This window comes from Saccopteryx leptura, chromosome 3 (genome assembly GCF_036850995.1).
Source record: "Saccopteryx leptura isolate mSacLep1 chromosome 3, mSacLep1_pri_phased_curated, whole genome shotgun sequence".
NCBI lineage: Eukaryota > Metazoa > Chordata > Mammalia > Chiroptera > Emballonuridae > Saccopteryx > Saccopteryx leptura.
Window position 1 is genome coordinate 151,738,092 of NC_089505.1, and position 17,688 is coordinate 151,755,779.

General features: G+C 34.7%; 1 protein-coding gene across 2 annotated transcripts in view; it reads right to left on the bottom strand.

The window, feature by feature from the left end:
- PIGK (phosphatidylinositol glycan anchor biosynthesis class K) overlaps nt 1-17,688 on the bottom strand; it is a 121,023-nt gene that overhangs the window by 67,531 nt on the left and 35,804 nt on the right. For both annotated transcript variants that reach the window (XM_066376587.1, XM_066376586.1), the window contains exons 6-9: nt 15,278-15,374; nt 12,782-12,899; nt 10,249-10,359; nt 5,461-5,633 (exon numbers count right to left, since the gene is read on the bottom strand). In XM_066376587.1, coding sequence (XP_066232684.1) covers nt 5,461-5,633; nt 10,249-10,359; nt 12,782-12,899; nt 15,278-15,374 — 499 coding nt within the window. The remainder of the gene's footprint in view (nt 1-5,460; nt 5,634-10,248; nt 10,360-12,781; nt 12,900-15,277; nt 15,375-17,688) is intronic.

Genomic DNA, 17,688 nt, shown 5'->3' on the forward strand with positions numbered 1-17,688 from the left:
TTATTCCCTAAATATCCCAATGGAATAAGTTCTAATGTTCTGTGTTATAAATAATACCATATCATTTTAAGATTTTTTCATAATTTAAAATTTTCAAGTTCTATATGTTTAGTGTTTAAATGAAAATTAACTTTGCTTTACATTAATAAACGCTCACTGAAAATTACTGTCCCTAGTAAACTGACTTACTAATTTATGTTCAGAGGTTTTATTTATGCATAGGGATACAGTACTATATTCTGCTATTCTATTTATATACATTTATTCTTAAAAGCAATTAACCAACTCAATGGACCCTTTTGCCAATTGTAGATAGTAAAATGAATTGCTTTTGAAAATCTTCTCATGAAAAAGTCAATACATTATAATGAAACTGTAACAATAAAAACTTTAGGTGTATGTAAAATGAGAAAATGTATAATTTAATTATTAGTTTTGGTTTCTTTACCAATCAAATGATCACATCTAATTTATGCTCTGAAAGTCTATTTTAATGAAATCCTGAATAAGTGAATAACTGAGTGACTAACAGTTATAAATAACAATAAGATACTTTAAATAATACAGAATTATACTGATAAGTTCATCACTTTGAAAAAACTAGTAGTATGTAGAATAGTAGGGGAGAAATCTTGTCAAATATTGTTTGAGCCATTTTGGTGAATCTTTGGTTCATAAAGTTTCATAATCATATCAATTTACTTTAAGCAATTTTCAGTTAATAGTTTGATCATGAAGTTTCATATTTCTCACAATCTGCTTTGCCCAACTCCAGAACAGATGTTTCTACTAATTATGTAATTTAACTTTTATTTTATAACCTAGTAAACATTATAAATAGTGCCTAGAATTCAAATGTTCAATGATATAATAAATACTCTAGGTCATTTACATTTTCATATAAATTTTACTATCAGTTTGTTAATATCTACCAAAAAAGCATACTAGGATTTTGGTTGGGATTGAGTTGGTAAACAACAGAATCAGTAAGGTTCCGGAACACAGTCAATATAATTTAAAAAATATCACTTATAATAGCATCAAAAACAAAAATACTTAGAAATAAATGTAATGAAAATTGTGAAAAGCATCTATACTGAAAACTATAAAACAACACAGAGATAAACTATAGATAATATGTTCATGAATCAGAGGACTCGATATTGTTAAGGTGCCCATACTCCTTAAATTTATAGTCAATCCAATCCCAACAAAGTCCCAGAGGCTTTATTTCTATTTTTTTTTTTTTTTTTTAGAAATTGACAAGCTAATTCTAAAATTTATTTGGAAACACAAAGGATCTAGAATAGTCAAAAGAACCTTAAAAAAATAAAAACTGGTTTAGGACTTAACATATCCTGACTTCAAAGTCTAAAATAATCAAGACAGTGTAAGAGTGGTATAAACAGACATTTAGGTCGGTGTAACATAAACACCCAGAAATGTGATCTTTTTTACAAAGGTGGCAACATAATTCAATAAGGAATCAATCTTTTCAACCATGGCTGGAATAACTAAATATAAAAAATAAAACACTTTTGGTTGTATGGATATTTAAATGTCATTTTGTAACATTAAAATGGGCCTGTATTTTTATATCCATAAGTTGGAGGTTATCTTCTCCATACAGTAAGAATACAAAATTGGTAATCTGGTAATTCGAACATAAACTTATGACTAGATTCTAGAAAGCCCAACTCTTTCAGAATGGCAGGCTATTATCTGTCTGCATACTCATCAAAAGTCAACCTACATACACTCAGATGCAGGGTCACTGGCTCAAACATGGGATCATAGACATGACCACATGGTCACTGGCTTGAGCCCAAGGTCACTGCCTTGAGCAAGGGGTCACTTGCTCTGCTGTAGCCTCCTCGCCTGGGTCAAGTCACATATGAGAAAGCAATCAATGAACAACTAAGGTGCCACAACAAATTGATGCTTCTCATTTCTCTCCCTTCCTGTCTGTCTGTCCCTATCTGTCCTCTCAGTCTTTCCTGGGGAAAAAAAAAATATATATATATATGTATATGATGATACTCAATATCTCAATATCTCAGTTTCAGAGACATATAAAAACAATTATTTCATATACCTACTTCAGTCAATTTTATTTATTAAGTTATTCATCATATAAGGCTTTAGTCTAGTGCAGGGGTCCCCAAACTTTTTACACAGGGGGCCAGTTCGCTGTCCCTCAGACCATTGGAGGGCTAGACTATAAAAAAAAACTATGAACAAATCCCTATGCACACTGCTCATATCTTATTTTAAAGTAAAAAAACAAAACAGGAACAAATACAATATTTAAAATAACAAGTAAATTTAAATCAATAAACTGACCAGTATTTCAGTGGGAACTATGCTCCTCTCATTGACCACCAATGAAAGAGGTGCCCTTTCCGGAAGTGTGGTGGGGGCCGGATAAATGGCCTCAGGGGGCCACATGTGGCCCGCGGGCCGTAGTTTGGGGACCCCTGGTCTACTGCCTTGTTCAGCAAACTGCGGCTCGCGAGCCACATGTAGCTCTTTGGCCCCGTGAGTGTGGCTCTTCCACAAAATACCACGTGCGGGCACTATCTTGATAAGACATGTACCTACCTATATAGTTTAAAAAATTTGGTCCTCAAAATTTGTACTCTTGATATTTGGCTCTGTTGACTAATGAGTTTGCTGACCACTGGTCTAGTGTACTCAAATACACAAAATACCAAAGACAGTCTGAAAAAACTGGGTCTGTTGTTTCTCTAATAAATGCAGAAAGTAATATTTTTGAAAGTATAACTGCCAATTTTAATAGCAGTGACTGTATTGATATTTTTAAATTAATATCTGAAAAAATACATACACGTTCTAAACCATAATTTCTTTAATACTGATAAAATAATTTTCACAGTATCTGGTCTTTCATGAATATTTTTCTCAAAACACTGATTCTCATTCATATTTGCATATAAGTAGCACCCACATACAAGATAATATTTATAGCATCCATGTAGAAATCCCTGAAGCATATGAGGAACTTAATTTTCTAAATTAATTGGATAACCTATACCAGTGATCATGAAACCATCTGTAAGAATATACTAAGTAAATTTTATTTATAAACACAAGAGGGCGCTCTAATTCAACAGTGCCTGGTATGTGGCTTTGATACTTAAAATGATTTTCTCGGATAAACACAGTACCATATAAATTCATTCATATGTGGAATCTAATGAAGAAAAAAAACTAACAAAATATAGAAACAGACTCATAGATACAGAGAACAAACTGACAGCTGCAAGAGGGTATGGGGCTTGAGGGCTAGGTGAAAAGGGGCAGGATTAAGCAAAGAAATAAAAATTTATAGACACAGACAACAATGTGGAGATTGCAGGATGGAAGAGGGTGGAGAGGGTAGAGGAGGGATAGATGGTGAAGGACGGAGACTTGACTTGGGGTGGTGAACACACAAAACAGTGCGCAGATAATATATGTATATTAGAGAATTCTAACCTGAAACTTGTATAATTTTATAAACAAATGTTACCCCAATAAATTCAGTAACAAATTTAAATAAATTAATATAATCTCCACCACCAGCTATTTTTGCATTCAAAATAATACACGAAGATAATTTATGAGACAAAATTCAATTTTTCCAGAATATATAACAAAACAGTAGAATTCCACTAAAATCATTGTTTATTGTACAATTATTATGCAGTTAACATTTTATTAGGTGAAAAGAACAGAAAATAAGTACAGAAGAAATCTAAAGATAGTTCTTGATTACAAATTAATGCAGTGTTGATATAGTTAAGGTATGTCATATCTTACTGACTTAAGTTCAAGGGAAATTACAAACTTAATTTGGTAAAAGACATAGTAGCTCAATTTTAATTTTAGTTGCTAAGTATTAAGATATAGTTCAGCTATTTTACAAAGGTAGTTTAAAAGTCAGTATTTAAACAGTTAATAAAAGTAATATTGCTGTAGGATCTCATCTGTTATCTTAAGAAAACACTTTTCAGCCAATATGTCTAGAAAATTGAAAAATAAAAAAAATCCAAGGTCTTGAACATCCAGAATATCCAGAATAGAAAATACTCAATAATAGTATCAATATCTTAAATTTTCACAGAAAATGCATTTTTTGCTAGTTAATTTATTTTAGTAATTTATTACTAAAATGTTCATAAACTCAATTACAAATCTTTAACTATTTCAAAATTGATAGTAATTTATATGTTGTTGCCTGTTGGCAATCCAAAAAAGTTCCGTTTCCAACAGATAGCATTAGACAATCACAAATAACAAAGTTTAGTGCCTAGTAAAATATATAACCTATATATTTCCAGAAAGTCGCTATTTACTGAAATACTATGTATTTAATTCTAACGAAGTACTTTGCCTTTAAAAATGTCTATAGAGAAAAAAACAAAAGAACATTATAAATACTTCTAAAATACACATACTCAAAATCAACCAATTTCTCTCAATCTCTCTTTCACACACACACACACACATACACACACACACACACCTACCCACGTGTATGAATGCACACTCACTGCTCAGGCATACAATCCACTCCCCAAAAAGGGAGTACTTGGCTTATACCTTTCTTTCTCATTCCTTTCCCTAATGCATTACCAAGAGCCTCCAAAACAAAGCTTAAACAGGTAACACTTGTTGAGAGAGGGTCACTCCAAATTTATAATAGCCTCAGAGAAACTGTTTCAGATTAACAAAACACAGCAGAAGGGAAACCAGAGGTATAACTGAACCAGGCTCACGAACTACCCAGACTCTAGAAACTAAAATACACTGCAGTCAGAGAACTAATCAGATGACTGGAGTCTGAAGGAATTCTAAACATAGAAGCATTGTGTTATAGTTTGAATATGCATTTGGACCTGAATTCTCTTTTGGCACTCACTCCCGCTTTTTATGTGTATCTGCCTTGCATCTGCCAGATTCCTACGGCCCTTATTATACTCTAAATGCCCAGCTGCTAACCTCACTATTCAATGTCACATCATTTAATACCTCTACTTCAATAGGTGACAGCATACACATTCATTAGAGATTAATGTTTGAAATGTTCACAATACCTGCCCTTTCATGAAGCTCTTCTGAACCATTACCTATACCTCTATCGACAGAAAGTACGGCTGAGACAGCCAGTTATGGGGAACATTTTAGTTCTTTTTAGCAAGTCTCAAATCACACTACCATAAACATTGTATTTTGGAGTTAAAACATAATCCTAATCATGATCATAACTTCTCACTGATGTTTATAACTTCTGTCTATAATCTGAAAAGCATAGGGCCTACATAAAGTGAAGAGTAGGTAGAAATGTGTAATTTTATGTACAAACACCAAGTTTTATCTCTTAGTCTTATGTTACATAAAAATTTACAAATTGTGACACAAGACTATTCTATTAGAATAATAATTTAAGATGAATACCTGGTTTCCACGATTCCTAAATCCAGTTGCAAACTAATAGTCTCTGTTGTTATTTCCACTTTCCGTACGCTTCCAAAGAAATCGGTTATCAGGACATTTTTAGGGTCCCTCTGAAAAAGATCAGTGCGATGCCCAGGAGTAGACACACAGAGACTTTTGGGACATACCTGAAACTGAAAAAAAATACAGAAGAATAAATACCTACATGCGTACAAATAAATACAGCTTTTATTAAATCCACTAACACAATATGGTAGACTGGAGTGTATTTTTAAAGCTCTCCCTACCTAAAGAAGCTACTGTTTCTACAGTTTCATTGCTATCATAGGCCCTGACATTCTAAGAAAGCTACATAGACATAAGAACAGGTGATAAAAAGAAATGATGCCAGAGTGGAGAAAAAATATCCACCTTTTTGAATTATATGCTACAAGCTCATTTTGAACACCTAAATCTATGAAAATTCACACATAACACTAGGACAAGAGAATTGCTCTTTTCTGCATCTATAGCTATCCTAGGGGGGTGCTCTACTAAAGTGTTTTTTTTTTAAACAGTTTGTAATCATGACCCTTCATTCAAACTTTAAATTCAAATAAAAAATTATATGGTAGCCCAATAGGTTAAAAAAAATGAAAGTCGCTTCATGTGAAGCTATAAAATATCCCCTAATTTTTGTGAGCAGCAGTATATTTTCATTTAAGCTTACCAATAACTTTGAGGCATAAAAAGTTATTATCTCTACTTCAGACTAATGATCAAAGAGCTTAAGTCATTTGCCTAAAATCACACTACCTTCCTGATTCAAGAAAGCAATAAAAGAAAATACAAAGAAGAGATTGGGATATAAATTAAGAAGAAAAGAAGAGCCCTGGCCAGTGGCACAAAGTTTCCGGAGCACAGAGGTTGCCGGCTCATTCCTGGGGCTGTTGGCTCAACTCCAAGGTTGCCGGTTTGAGTCCTGTTCAGGGCTCAAACGAGAAAGCACGGGCTCAACCTGGATGGGACCGGCTCCACCCCCAAGGTCACCAGCTGGAGTGGAGCCGGGCACATATGAGAAGCAATCAATGGCACAATTAAATGGAACAACAAGTTAATGCTTATTTCTATCTCTCTTTCTCAAAGGAAAAAAAAAGAGGAAGAAGCAAAGAAAAAAACAAAGGTTAGAGGAAGAAAGTAAAATGTCAAACAGAGAGTATAAAACAGATGGAAGGTTGGAGAAACAACATAAAGATAAACAAAACTAAGATTTTAAGTCCTAGGTATTCTAAAGGCACTTCTATATGAGCGAGCAACTTGGTGAGGTTTTTTTTGTTTTGTATTTTTCCTAAGTTAGAAGCAGGGAGGCAGTCAGACTCCCACATGCACCTGACCAGGATCCATGTGGCATGCCCACCAGGGGGTGATGCTCTGCCCATCTGAGGCGCTGCTCCTTTGTGGACAGAGCCATTCCAGCGCCCGAGGGGAGGCCATGGAGCCATCCTGAGCGCTTGGGCCAACTTTGCTCCAGTGGAGTCTTGACTGCGGGAAGGAAAGAGAGAGAGACAGAGAGGAAGGAGGGGGAGGGGTGGAGCAGCAGATGGGCACTTCTCCTGTGTGCCCTGGTCAGGAATCAAACCCAGGACCTCCACATGCTGGCCCGACGCTCTACCGCTGAGCCAACTGGCCAAGGCCGACTTGGTGAGTTTTATTAGGTACCAGCAGAAGAAAGTAGGAAAAGCAGAGCAGAATGAGCTTTGGAAAAACTAAGTATTACCTTCTCTCCTACTAAAAATAATTATACTTTCACTTTCTATGAAGTCATTTCTTCCTTCAAAAATATTTACCATAACCATCTATTTTCTTAGTCTCAGCAACATAATGACCCACAGATCCTGTAATTACTCAGCTTAAATTTCGATAATCTCCTCCACTTACAAAATCTCCACACTAACCAGATTTATTTATCACCAAAAACAAGGATCATCCAATATCCCAACTTCTGTGCCTCTGAAGCTACTCCATTTTCCTAGAGTACACTATATTTCTTTTCTTCTTTTGAACCTGAAAATCTACCACTTCCAAAAAATATTCTAATCACTAATCCCACTGTATTTAAAGGAACCATATAAATGTATGTCATTGTCATATCCTTCATTCATTCAATAAATATTCACTGAGCATCTACAATTACTATACATACATAACCAGTTACTATATGTAATTAAGTTCTGTAGGTAGCAAAGTGTACAAAGCATGACGCTTTATCTCTTTTTAAGAAGCTCAAAGCCTCAAAGGAACATTACAATTATAAACTATTAGAGAGCAATATTAAAAGCATAATATAAGTACACAGCAAGAGTTATATGTTCAGAGATGAAGGAACTTGTCTAGAGGATCCAGAGACTATATAACAGATGATGCTCTTCAACTGTTACCAATGACACTACACATTTTTAAGGAGCTAAACAAGTCTGATAATTTTGCTTCTCCAGAAACACTTAATATAGTACCTTGAATAGCGCTGATAATCAAAAAATTTTACTATAAACACATAATCCAACACAATATCTAAAGATACATCAAATCACTACACCACACCATTTAACTTCAAGGAAATAGATCATTCTTACTGAACAGGACTAAAATAATCATTCAATTAATATTCAGTTAAAGAATCAAAGTGGAAACGACAGATGAAATTAGTGAGGAATGTTATTAAAAATTAAGTATTATGCAGCAATAAAAAAATAATGAAATCTTGCTATTTGCAATAACATGGATGGACCTGGAGATTATTATGCTAAGTGAAATAAGTCAGACAGAGAATGACAAATACCATATGGTTTCGCTTATATGTGGAAACTAAAAAAAAAAAAAGAACAAAACAGCAACACTCACAGAAACCGAGAACAGGCCCTGGCAGGTTGGCTCAGCAGTAGAGCGTCGGCCTGGAGTGCGGGGGACCCAGGTTCGATTCCCAGCCAGGGCACATAGGAGAAGCACCCATTTGCTTCTCCACCCCCCCCTCCTTCCTCTCTGTCTCTCTCTTCCCCTCCTGCAGCCAAGGCTCCATTGGAGCAAAGATGGCTGGGCGCTGGGGATGGCTCCTTGGCCTCTGCCCCAGGCGCTAGAGTGGCTCTGGTCGCGGCAGAGCGACGCCCCGAAGGGGCAGAGCATCGCCCCCTGGTGGGCAGAGCATCGCCCCTGGTGGGCGTGCCGGGTGGATCCCGGTCGGGCTCATGCGGGAATCTGTCTGACTGTCTCTCCCCGTTTCCAGCTTCAGAAAAATACAAATAAAATTAAATTAAATTAAATTTAATTTTAAAAAAAGAAACAGAGAACAAAGGGATAGTTGCCAGAGGGGAGGGGGATAAAAGGATGAGTGAAAAAGGTGAAAGATAATATAATCAATAATATCGTGATAAATTTGCACCATGATAAATGATTTCCAGAATTAGTGGGGTGATCACATGGTAAGATATAAAAATGTTGAATCACTCTATTGCATACCTGAGACTAATATATATAATACTGTATACTGACTATACTTAAGTAAAAAAACTAAATAGCAATCTTAAGTAATAAAAAAAATTCATTTCCTCAATCTTTTGTATATAATTTCAAGGGAAGAAGTATTTTTTAATCCATTAGACATTTAAAGAATAAGGTGCATTTATTGGGAATTTTTGAGACAGCATGTCATGCATTACATAAAATATATAATGTACAATCCAAAAACGTAAGTAAACTTTAAAATTAAAGTAACTGGAATTTAGTTGATTAAAATTTTCTTTAGTTAAAATAGCATTATCACAAGTTTTGTTTAGTATTTAAATTTATATTAATTTTTAAAAGGCATAAAAGAGTACATAATCTTAAAATGTAATTAGTAGTTCTATGTTATCAAATTTGATAGCTTAAAATAGTGGTTTTCAGAATTATGTAGTAGAACCCCTTTAATTAATAAAAATTTACCTAAAAGGTTTCTATATAATAAAAGAGATCAGGGCAGAGCCACCTGGCTAAAGCCCAGAGACTGGTCTGCTCAGCCCACACTTTATGCCAAAGCTACACAAAGGCAGGGACAGTGTATGCCTCTTTCACTAGGGATGGCCAGGGCCTGGCACGGAGCAGGAACCCAAGAAATATCTGAGTGTATGAACAAGAGATAAATTAACGGGGAAAAAAGAGTGGATGTCACTTATGCAGAGTAATTATCCAACCTAGAACTGTTGTTTCAAACTTTTTTGTTATGCCTACTTTTGACAGCAACCTCAGAGTAGATTTATTTAAAAAGATAGACCAGTGCAGAAAAGTCAGGGGGGAAAGTGAACTAAATTCAGCAAACCATGTCAAAATACTGTTACTAGAAATTGTAGGGTAAACAAAAATATGTAAGAGAACATCCCTCTACTCACAGTTATTTATCTTATGCAAATTCCAACAGGGAAGAATTTGGGGAGACTTTCTAGAGGAAACAGGATCTGATTTGACTCCTGAAAGGTAGAATTTCAATAAGTGACTCGTAAAACAAGTACATTTCTGTTTTACGAGAAAAAAGAGTAGAGCAAATAAATGAAAATAGAAAAGGACCTCAAAGGATAATAAGTTAACTGGGCTGAATCTTTAAGCCTCTTGTAGTAAAGAAAGAGATACTACCGTAAAGGGAGATTCAAAACAGTTTTTAAAGGCCACCATTCAGTATATGACATAGTACCATAGAAGTATGGAGAAAAATACATTTCACTGATCATTGTTAAGATTAGCATCACTTATGTGCTATAACCAAATCAAGCAAATACTTACAAGGTCATTCATATTAGTTTGGCTAGCTGGATTAATTTCTTCCAAAAATTCCAAGACATAAAATGTGTATCTATCCATGAGGTGAACTCCAATTGCAGGATCAGGTTGATGCTACAAAAAAGCAAAGCATACACAATAGCATATTACTCAGCCATAAAAAAAGAATGAAATGGATGAACTGTGTGGGTATTATCCTGAGTGAAATAAGGCAGACAGAGAAAGACAAAAACCATTTATATGTGAAATCAAAAAATAAAATAAAATAAAACAAGCTTATAGATACAGAGAACAGATTGGTGGTCACCAGGGGCATGGAGATAGGGAGTGGGCCAAATGGCTAAAGGGAGTCAAAAGGTACAACCTCCAGTTAGAAAAATAAGCATGGGTATGTAATATATAACATGGCAACTACTGTTAAAAGTTCTTATCACACGAAAAAAATCATATAACTGAATATGGTGGCATATGTTAATTATACTTATTATGTTGATCATTTCACAATATGTATATAAGTATCAAATCACGTTATACACCTGAAACCAATATAATGCCATGTCAATTATACCTCAACAACAACAACAAAATTTTTTAAAGCAAAGCAAAAAAAGTGTATGTTCAATGACATCATTTACAACAAATGTTTTAAATGTAATCAAAATTTCCTAAGGTACTAAAAAAATCTAAGAGTAAGAAATCTATATAAATAAAAATGTAAATGTTCGTTTGTTCAAAATCTTAAATCTCCAAAAGTTCTTCACTGATTGTTTTGAAATTTTGACACAATGTTGCATTCGAATATGTACGTGTTTTTATATACCTACTATTATATAGATGTCACACACCTGTGACAGGTAAAAATGTGCTTTTTATTAAAAAACAGCGCCATCTGTTGGATGTAAAAGCAACACATGCTATACTAAATATTTTATGATTCCATTTCAATGTTTCCGATTTACAATCCATTTACAATTTCCAAATTTCCAATTTTACGATTCCATTGAACAAAAAGGCATATACGTCAAATAATGCAAATTGTCAATAACGGGGTTGGAGAAATCTTTAGATGTGCCAGGAGGAACTGGTAAAATGTTCCTAATTAGATTGATTCTGGCAGCAATTCGATCCCAAAATGACATAGCCTTAGCTCTTGTGTTGTCCGGAATAGCTGCGACATTGCTATCAGGTGGAAGAACTGCTCATTCTGCTTTGAAACTGCCATTGAACATGCAATTCATTGAAACTCCCACGTGCAACATTTCCAAAGCATTCAGCATGGGAAAAGTATTGCAGAAATGCAAACTTATTATTTGGGATGAATGCACAATGGCACACAAAAAATCACTTGAGGCTCTTGATTGATCATTGCACAGTTTCTGTGGAAACATCAGACCATTTGGGAATGCATTAATATTGCTTGCAGGAGATTTCAGGCAAACATTACCTGTAATTCCTCAATCAACACCAGTGGATGAAATAAATGCTTGCCTGAAATACTCTACTTTGTGGCAACCTGTAAAGACGTTAAAATTAACTACAAATATGAGTGTCTAGCTGCAAAACGATCGATCAGCTGAGATATTCTCACATCAATTGCTGGAAATTGGGAATGGAAAGGTGCCGGTTGATCTGACCTCAGGACGGATTTCATTGCCTCATAACTTCTGCAATTTAGTGACATCAAGAGAAGAACTGGATGAAAAAGTATTTCCCAATATTCAAAACAATTATAAGAATTACGAGTGGCTGAATGAACGAGCTATTCTTGCGGCCAAGAACAAAGATGTCTATGAACTTAACAATATTATTCAGTCTAACATTCAAAGCGAGGCAGTCACATACTGTTGTGGACAGTGTTGTGGAAGCAGTTGAAGCGATTAATTATCCAACAGAATTTTTGAATTCACTAGATCTGCCAGGGATGCCACCGCACATACTGCAATTGAAAATCGGCACACCAATTATCATGTTGTGAAATATCGACCAGCCAAAGCTTTGCAACGGCACACAGCTTGCAGTAAAAAAATTAATGAGCAATGTCATAGATGCAACAATCTGAACAGGACCTTTCAAAGGTGAAGATATCCTCATTTCTCGCATTCCTATGATTCCAACAGATATGCCATTTCAATTTAAGAGATTGCAGTTCCCAATTTGATTGGCGTTTGCAATCACCATCAACAAAGCTCAGGGCCAATCTTTAGAATTAGTGCGGTTTAGATCTAGACATGGATTGCTTCTCACATGGACAATTATATGTTGTGTGTTCTAGACTCGGCAAACCAGACAATCTCTATATCTGCCCAGACAATGGAACAACAAAAAATACTGTATATCCACAAGCATTGTGAAATTAAACATATTAGAAACGTGCACTTTCTCTCTTCTTTCTTTTCCATTTAACCAGACTGAGCCACAGCAACGCATGGCCGGGTACAGCTAGTAACAGATATATTCATTAAGCATATAAGCGATTTATGAAATAGCTACACATTCCAAAGACAATGCAGTTTACAAATAGGAAAATTGCACCTACCGAGAGTGAATCTTCTCCTACTTGGCTACTAGCTAAAGCCATTATGTTAGGGGAATAAAATCGTTCATACATGGATGCTCCTTGACAAGTGTCAATTATAAACAGTAGCTCATTGTAGCTGAAAGAAAAGTAGTAATATCTTTGACATGAATTATGCTTTTAATCATACACTAATATTTTTACAGTACTTCTATAACATAACATGTTGAAGTCATATCCTAGTAATTTCATTAGTTAAAAATTGAGACTTTTCAGAATTCCTAGCACAAAGTTGACATTAAAAATATTAAAGGAATAACCCTATCCAGGAAAATCACCTCAACAGAGAGTGGTTATTGTGCCTCAACTCTTTCCCACTCCCTTATCTATGCCACATACTCAGAATCCAAATATAATAAATACTAAATATTTAATTCAACAACATGTATTTGGTACTCATGCTGCCCTAGAAACTGATCTATTTTCAGGGAGAAAAATTATATATATATATAGTTTAGTCACAATAACCAACGAGCTTAAAATCTAACTGGAAGACAGACTCATAAACTGTGTAAGTGTTACAAATACTTATTGAGAGCCTACAATGGCCTGACACTAAGCTGGGAATACAACAGTCCCTCATAGTGCTTAGCATCTAACAAAGTCAAAGTGCTCTAAGAGCCCTGAGAAAGGAACAGAGAGTCCTGTAAAGGAGAGCAGGTCAGGAAAAGGTGATGAGGTCTGATGTGGGCAATGAACAGTGAGTGTTATTTTATCTAACAAAGAAAAGAAAAGCACTTTCCAGCAAAGGAAGAAGCTTATACTAAGGCACCTAAATGTGAATTAATATAAATGTTTGGGAAAGGAGGAATGGCACTGTTAGAGTTAGAGTAATTTGGGTAAATGAAGGGAAATTCATTTCAAAAAGGTACGTAAGGTCAATCTATAAGTTAAGTATCCCATATAAAGTCTGAATGTTATCCTGCCAGTTTGAGAACAACACCAAAGGCTTTCTTTAAGTGAAAGAATAACATAAAGAGCTCTATATTTCATAAGTAAATCAGAAAAAAACCAGGAACTGCATTATTCCATATGTAGGTGGGACATAAAAGTGAAACTAAGAGACATTGATAAGAGTGTGGTGGTTGGGGGGGGGAGGGGGGAGGGAAAGGGGGAGGGGGAGGGGCACAAAGAAAACTGGATAGAGGGTGACAGAGGACGATCTGACTTTGGGTGATGGGTATGCAACATAAATGAACGACAAGATAACCTGGAATTGTTATCTTTGAATATATGTATCCTGATTTATTGATGTCGCCCCATTAAAAATAAAATTATTAGAAAAAAAAAAAAAAAGAGCTCTATATTTCAGAGTGAGCTGCCTAACTGGTGAAAGTGAAGGTAGGGAGCTGAGGAGTTTCTCAGAGAGTTCTCTCAGACACCGGATCTAGACAAATAGCTAACATTGCACCTAGAAAGGCAAGTGTATAATCTAGAACCACAATATCTAAGGTGACAGAAGGCAAAATTAATATGACATGCTCCTTCTGAGACAAATTTGGGGGAGGCCTCTAAGGATCAAAAACAGCTAAGGTTAAGCATGAATCCTATCCTGGAACTGTGTAAAGTTTGGCAAGTTACTTAATCTGTTTATCTCAATTTATTCTATTGTAAAAACTAGAAATAATAAAAGTATCTACCTCATGGTTGTTATTAAAACTGTATCAGACAATACACATAAAACAGTGCCCAGCACCTACTGTGTATTCAGTAAAATATAAGCTATGCATAAGATAAAACCAGTAACTAGCAAAAGCTTCCTCCTCAACACTTCCAAGCATTCTGCTTATACTTTTAATTCAATATTTATAATATTTAATTTTCAGCATAGTTGTATACACTTATCTCTTTTCTAGTACAGTTTAAACCCTTTCATGGCCAAATAAGCATCATATTCCTTTCTGTGCCATATATTTAGAAAGTTATCCGTAGGTTTTTATTGAAGATAATCGAGTTAAAAACAGTTCTATTGTTACTTTAAATTCACTAAATAAATTCATATGACAACTTTCAACCAAAGGGATGCTTACCATTAGATTACTAATATATGTAAGTCAAGTTACAAACTTTCTACTGATTGTAATTTCAAAATTTTTTCTGAAGAAGAAATAATGTATTGTTATCACATGGAAGGCAACAGAATGTGCAAAAAGTAAGAATGGGATGTGCAAGTTGGAAAATAAATATATGTTGATAATCCCTCTAAATAGTGGAGAACTTGGTTAGTGAGACTCTTTTTTCCTCCTAAAAGGATGCTAAATATAAATACCAAGAGATATGATCCTAAAAAGTTAATTTTTTTATATCCTTGAGTTTTTCCTTTAAAATAACTCCATTCAGTAGAAATATTAGACATAAATAAGTTAAAATCTCATAAAATAAGATCTACAATTCTACTAACCATGAAAAAAATGAGGTACTAATTTATCTTGTGAAAAGTAGTTATTTGCTGATTACCGTCTTTTCTGCCACATTTGTTCAAAAGCATCTGCAAGTTCTATGTTGGTAATTTCTTCAGAATCTTGAAATTTCAAAAACCCATTTCCACCATGTCCTTACAGGAAGAGTCAAAAAGACCAAATAGAAATATTTTTAATACAAACTGCATATATCAAGATACAAATATTTATTTGATGGCAAGTTTTAATATCATTTGTTATCTTATCCTCTAAAGTAAAAATACTGTGAAAACAAATAAATTTAATTTTACATATTAGAAAGAGAATGATGGACTGTATAAAAATAATTGATATCTGAAAGTTTTTCTATCATTCAATTTAGAAAAGCACATTTCTATTTTTTACTGACTGCATTATGATGTCATTATGTCAGAAATGAGTTTCCATAGATAAAAATTTCTCAAAGACCAGGCAAACGTATTTGGTGAGAAAGGAGTTGACACTAGCTAGTCCCATGGTATTCTGTTACTATTCACAGTATATACCTGGAGTGCTGAACTTTTAGGAAGTGCAGTTACCAGTTAAAAACTGATGTTTTCACTGTCCCAGGAGAGTTGACCAGTTGACTGTGACATTTAGAATGCATTACAGAGCTACTATATCTGGATTCTAACACTAGTGTATCCCCTTAATGATTGTGTTATCTTAAATCACTTCATCTTTCTCTGCCTCAGTTCCTCAGCTTTAAAGTGGGAAATGTGCCAGCAAGACAATCATTAGCATAACTATGCAGCTACTTTGTGCAGATCTTATACAGGTAACCTCCCACTGGGCAGCAAAGTAGAAAAGTGTGTCTATTTTAGTGCCCTCTCTGAAAATATGCCCTCCTCTGAGCTCAGAGGTGGTTAGAGGTGGTTAGTGGCTATCTATGCCTTTGTGGGGAGAAAAAAAACACCTCCCTCCAATTAGACAACTCTATGGTAGGGCACACAGCTTACTAAGTGTAAAACAGATACTGGGTTTCAGCTCCCATTCACCTCCCTACCCAGACACTTATGTGCAGTATACAACCTATACAACCATATATCAGCTCTGAACAGCAGAACCCAAAATCTTCAAGGTGCTGTGAAGATGAAATGAATTACACACAATGGCTTAGAATACTGACTTATGTACAGTAAGCCTCAGTAAATACTAGCTATTATCATTTTTATTATATTATAATTATAAACTCTCCAATCTCTTCCATGGGTTGGCAAATATTTTCCTGTAAAGGGCCGGCAATAAACATTTCAGGCTGTGGGCCACATGGTCTCTGTTGCAACTACTGGACTCTGCTGTTGTAGTATAAAAGCAGCCACAGACAATATGTAAAACAAATGGATGTGAGTATGTTCTAGTAAAGCTTGATTTCCAAAACAGGGAGCTCCTCCATGGGCGATAGTATACAAAGTCCTATCTCAGTTGGAATTTCTTCCATACCAATCAATTCAAAAGAAGAATGTTATAAAACCTTTAGTTTAGTACCTCAAATAAAGCAAAGTGATAAGACTATACTTTATCCTATTTGCCACAAAAGCTTAAAAATTTCTAGTAACTGCTAAATAAACTAAAAATTTTCCTGACTTCATTAACTCTGCTAATTTACAAAGTTTATAAATTGATTGAACTTTAAAAGCTGTAAATAAACGCAGCATGATAAATAGAAGTAAACTGCTAAGTCAGTAAATGCCTTGCTGTGACATCTAAGAATCATTCTGCACCTGTTTTATCATCAGTTGAATGGAATGCCTCCTGAAAAAAATTTTAAGTATCATTTGATCAACATTAATATTTACTGAATACCCCTATAAGACAGGGCACTGGTGACAAAAAAATAAAAAACACATTATCATGGACTCCCTGGAGTTCAAAATCTAATAAAGTCAATAAATATCCAGACAAAAAAAATAACAAGCTAAATGCTGAAATAGAAACCACAGACCAATACTGGAGTGCAAGGAGAAGTGCCTACACCAGCCACAGAGATGAGAAGTGTCGTAGAGTAATTACAAAATATATTATACACACCAGAACACTTCTGAGGAAGAAAGGAGGCACTATTAATAATTACATTGGGACAACAGGTATAAACTAGGCAATTGGAAACATAGGTCTAGGTCACCTTAGACTTAAAAAGGAAAATCACAGAGACTAAAACAATAAGGAATAATCAAGTAGGCACAGTGAACTGAGAAGATGTCAATAAGCAAAGGCAATAGCTTAAGCAAATGATATGAGAACAGAAACAGTACAATGCTTGTAAGGGAATGGGAAAAAGTATAAGAACTAAAATTAAATAATAATATACTGCTTACAAAAATTAGAGGATATTTCAAAATAAATATGAAGCAATAAAATATCCCCTAATTTTTGTGAGCAGTACATAAATAGTATTTATTATATATTACATATAGTATAACTCAATAA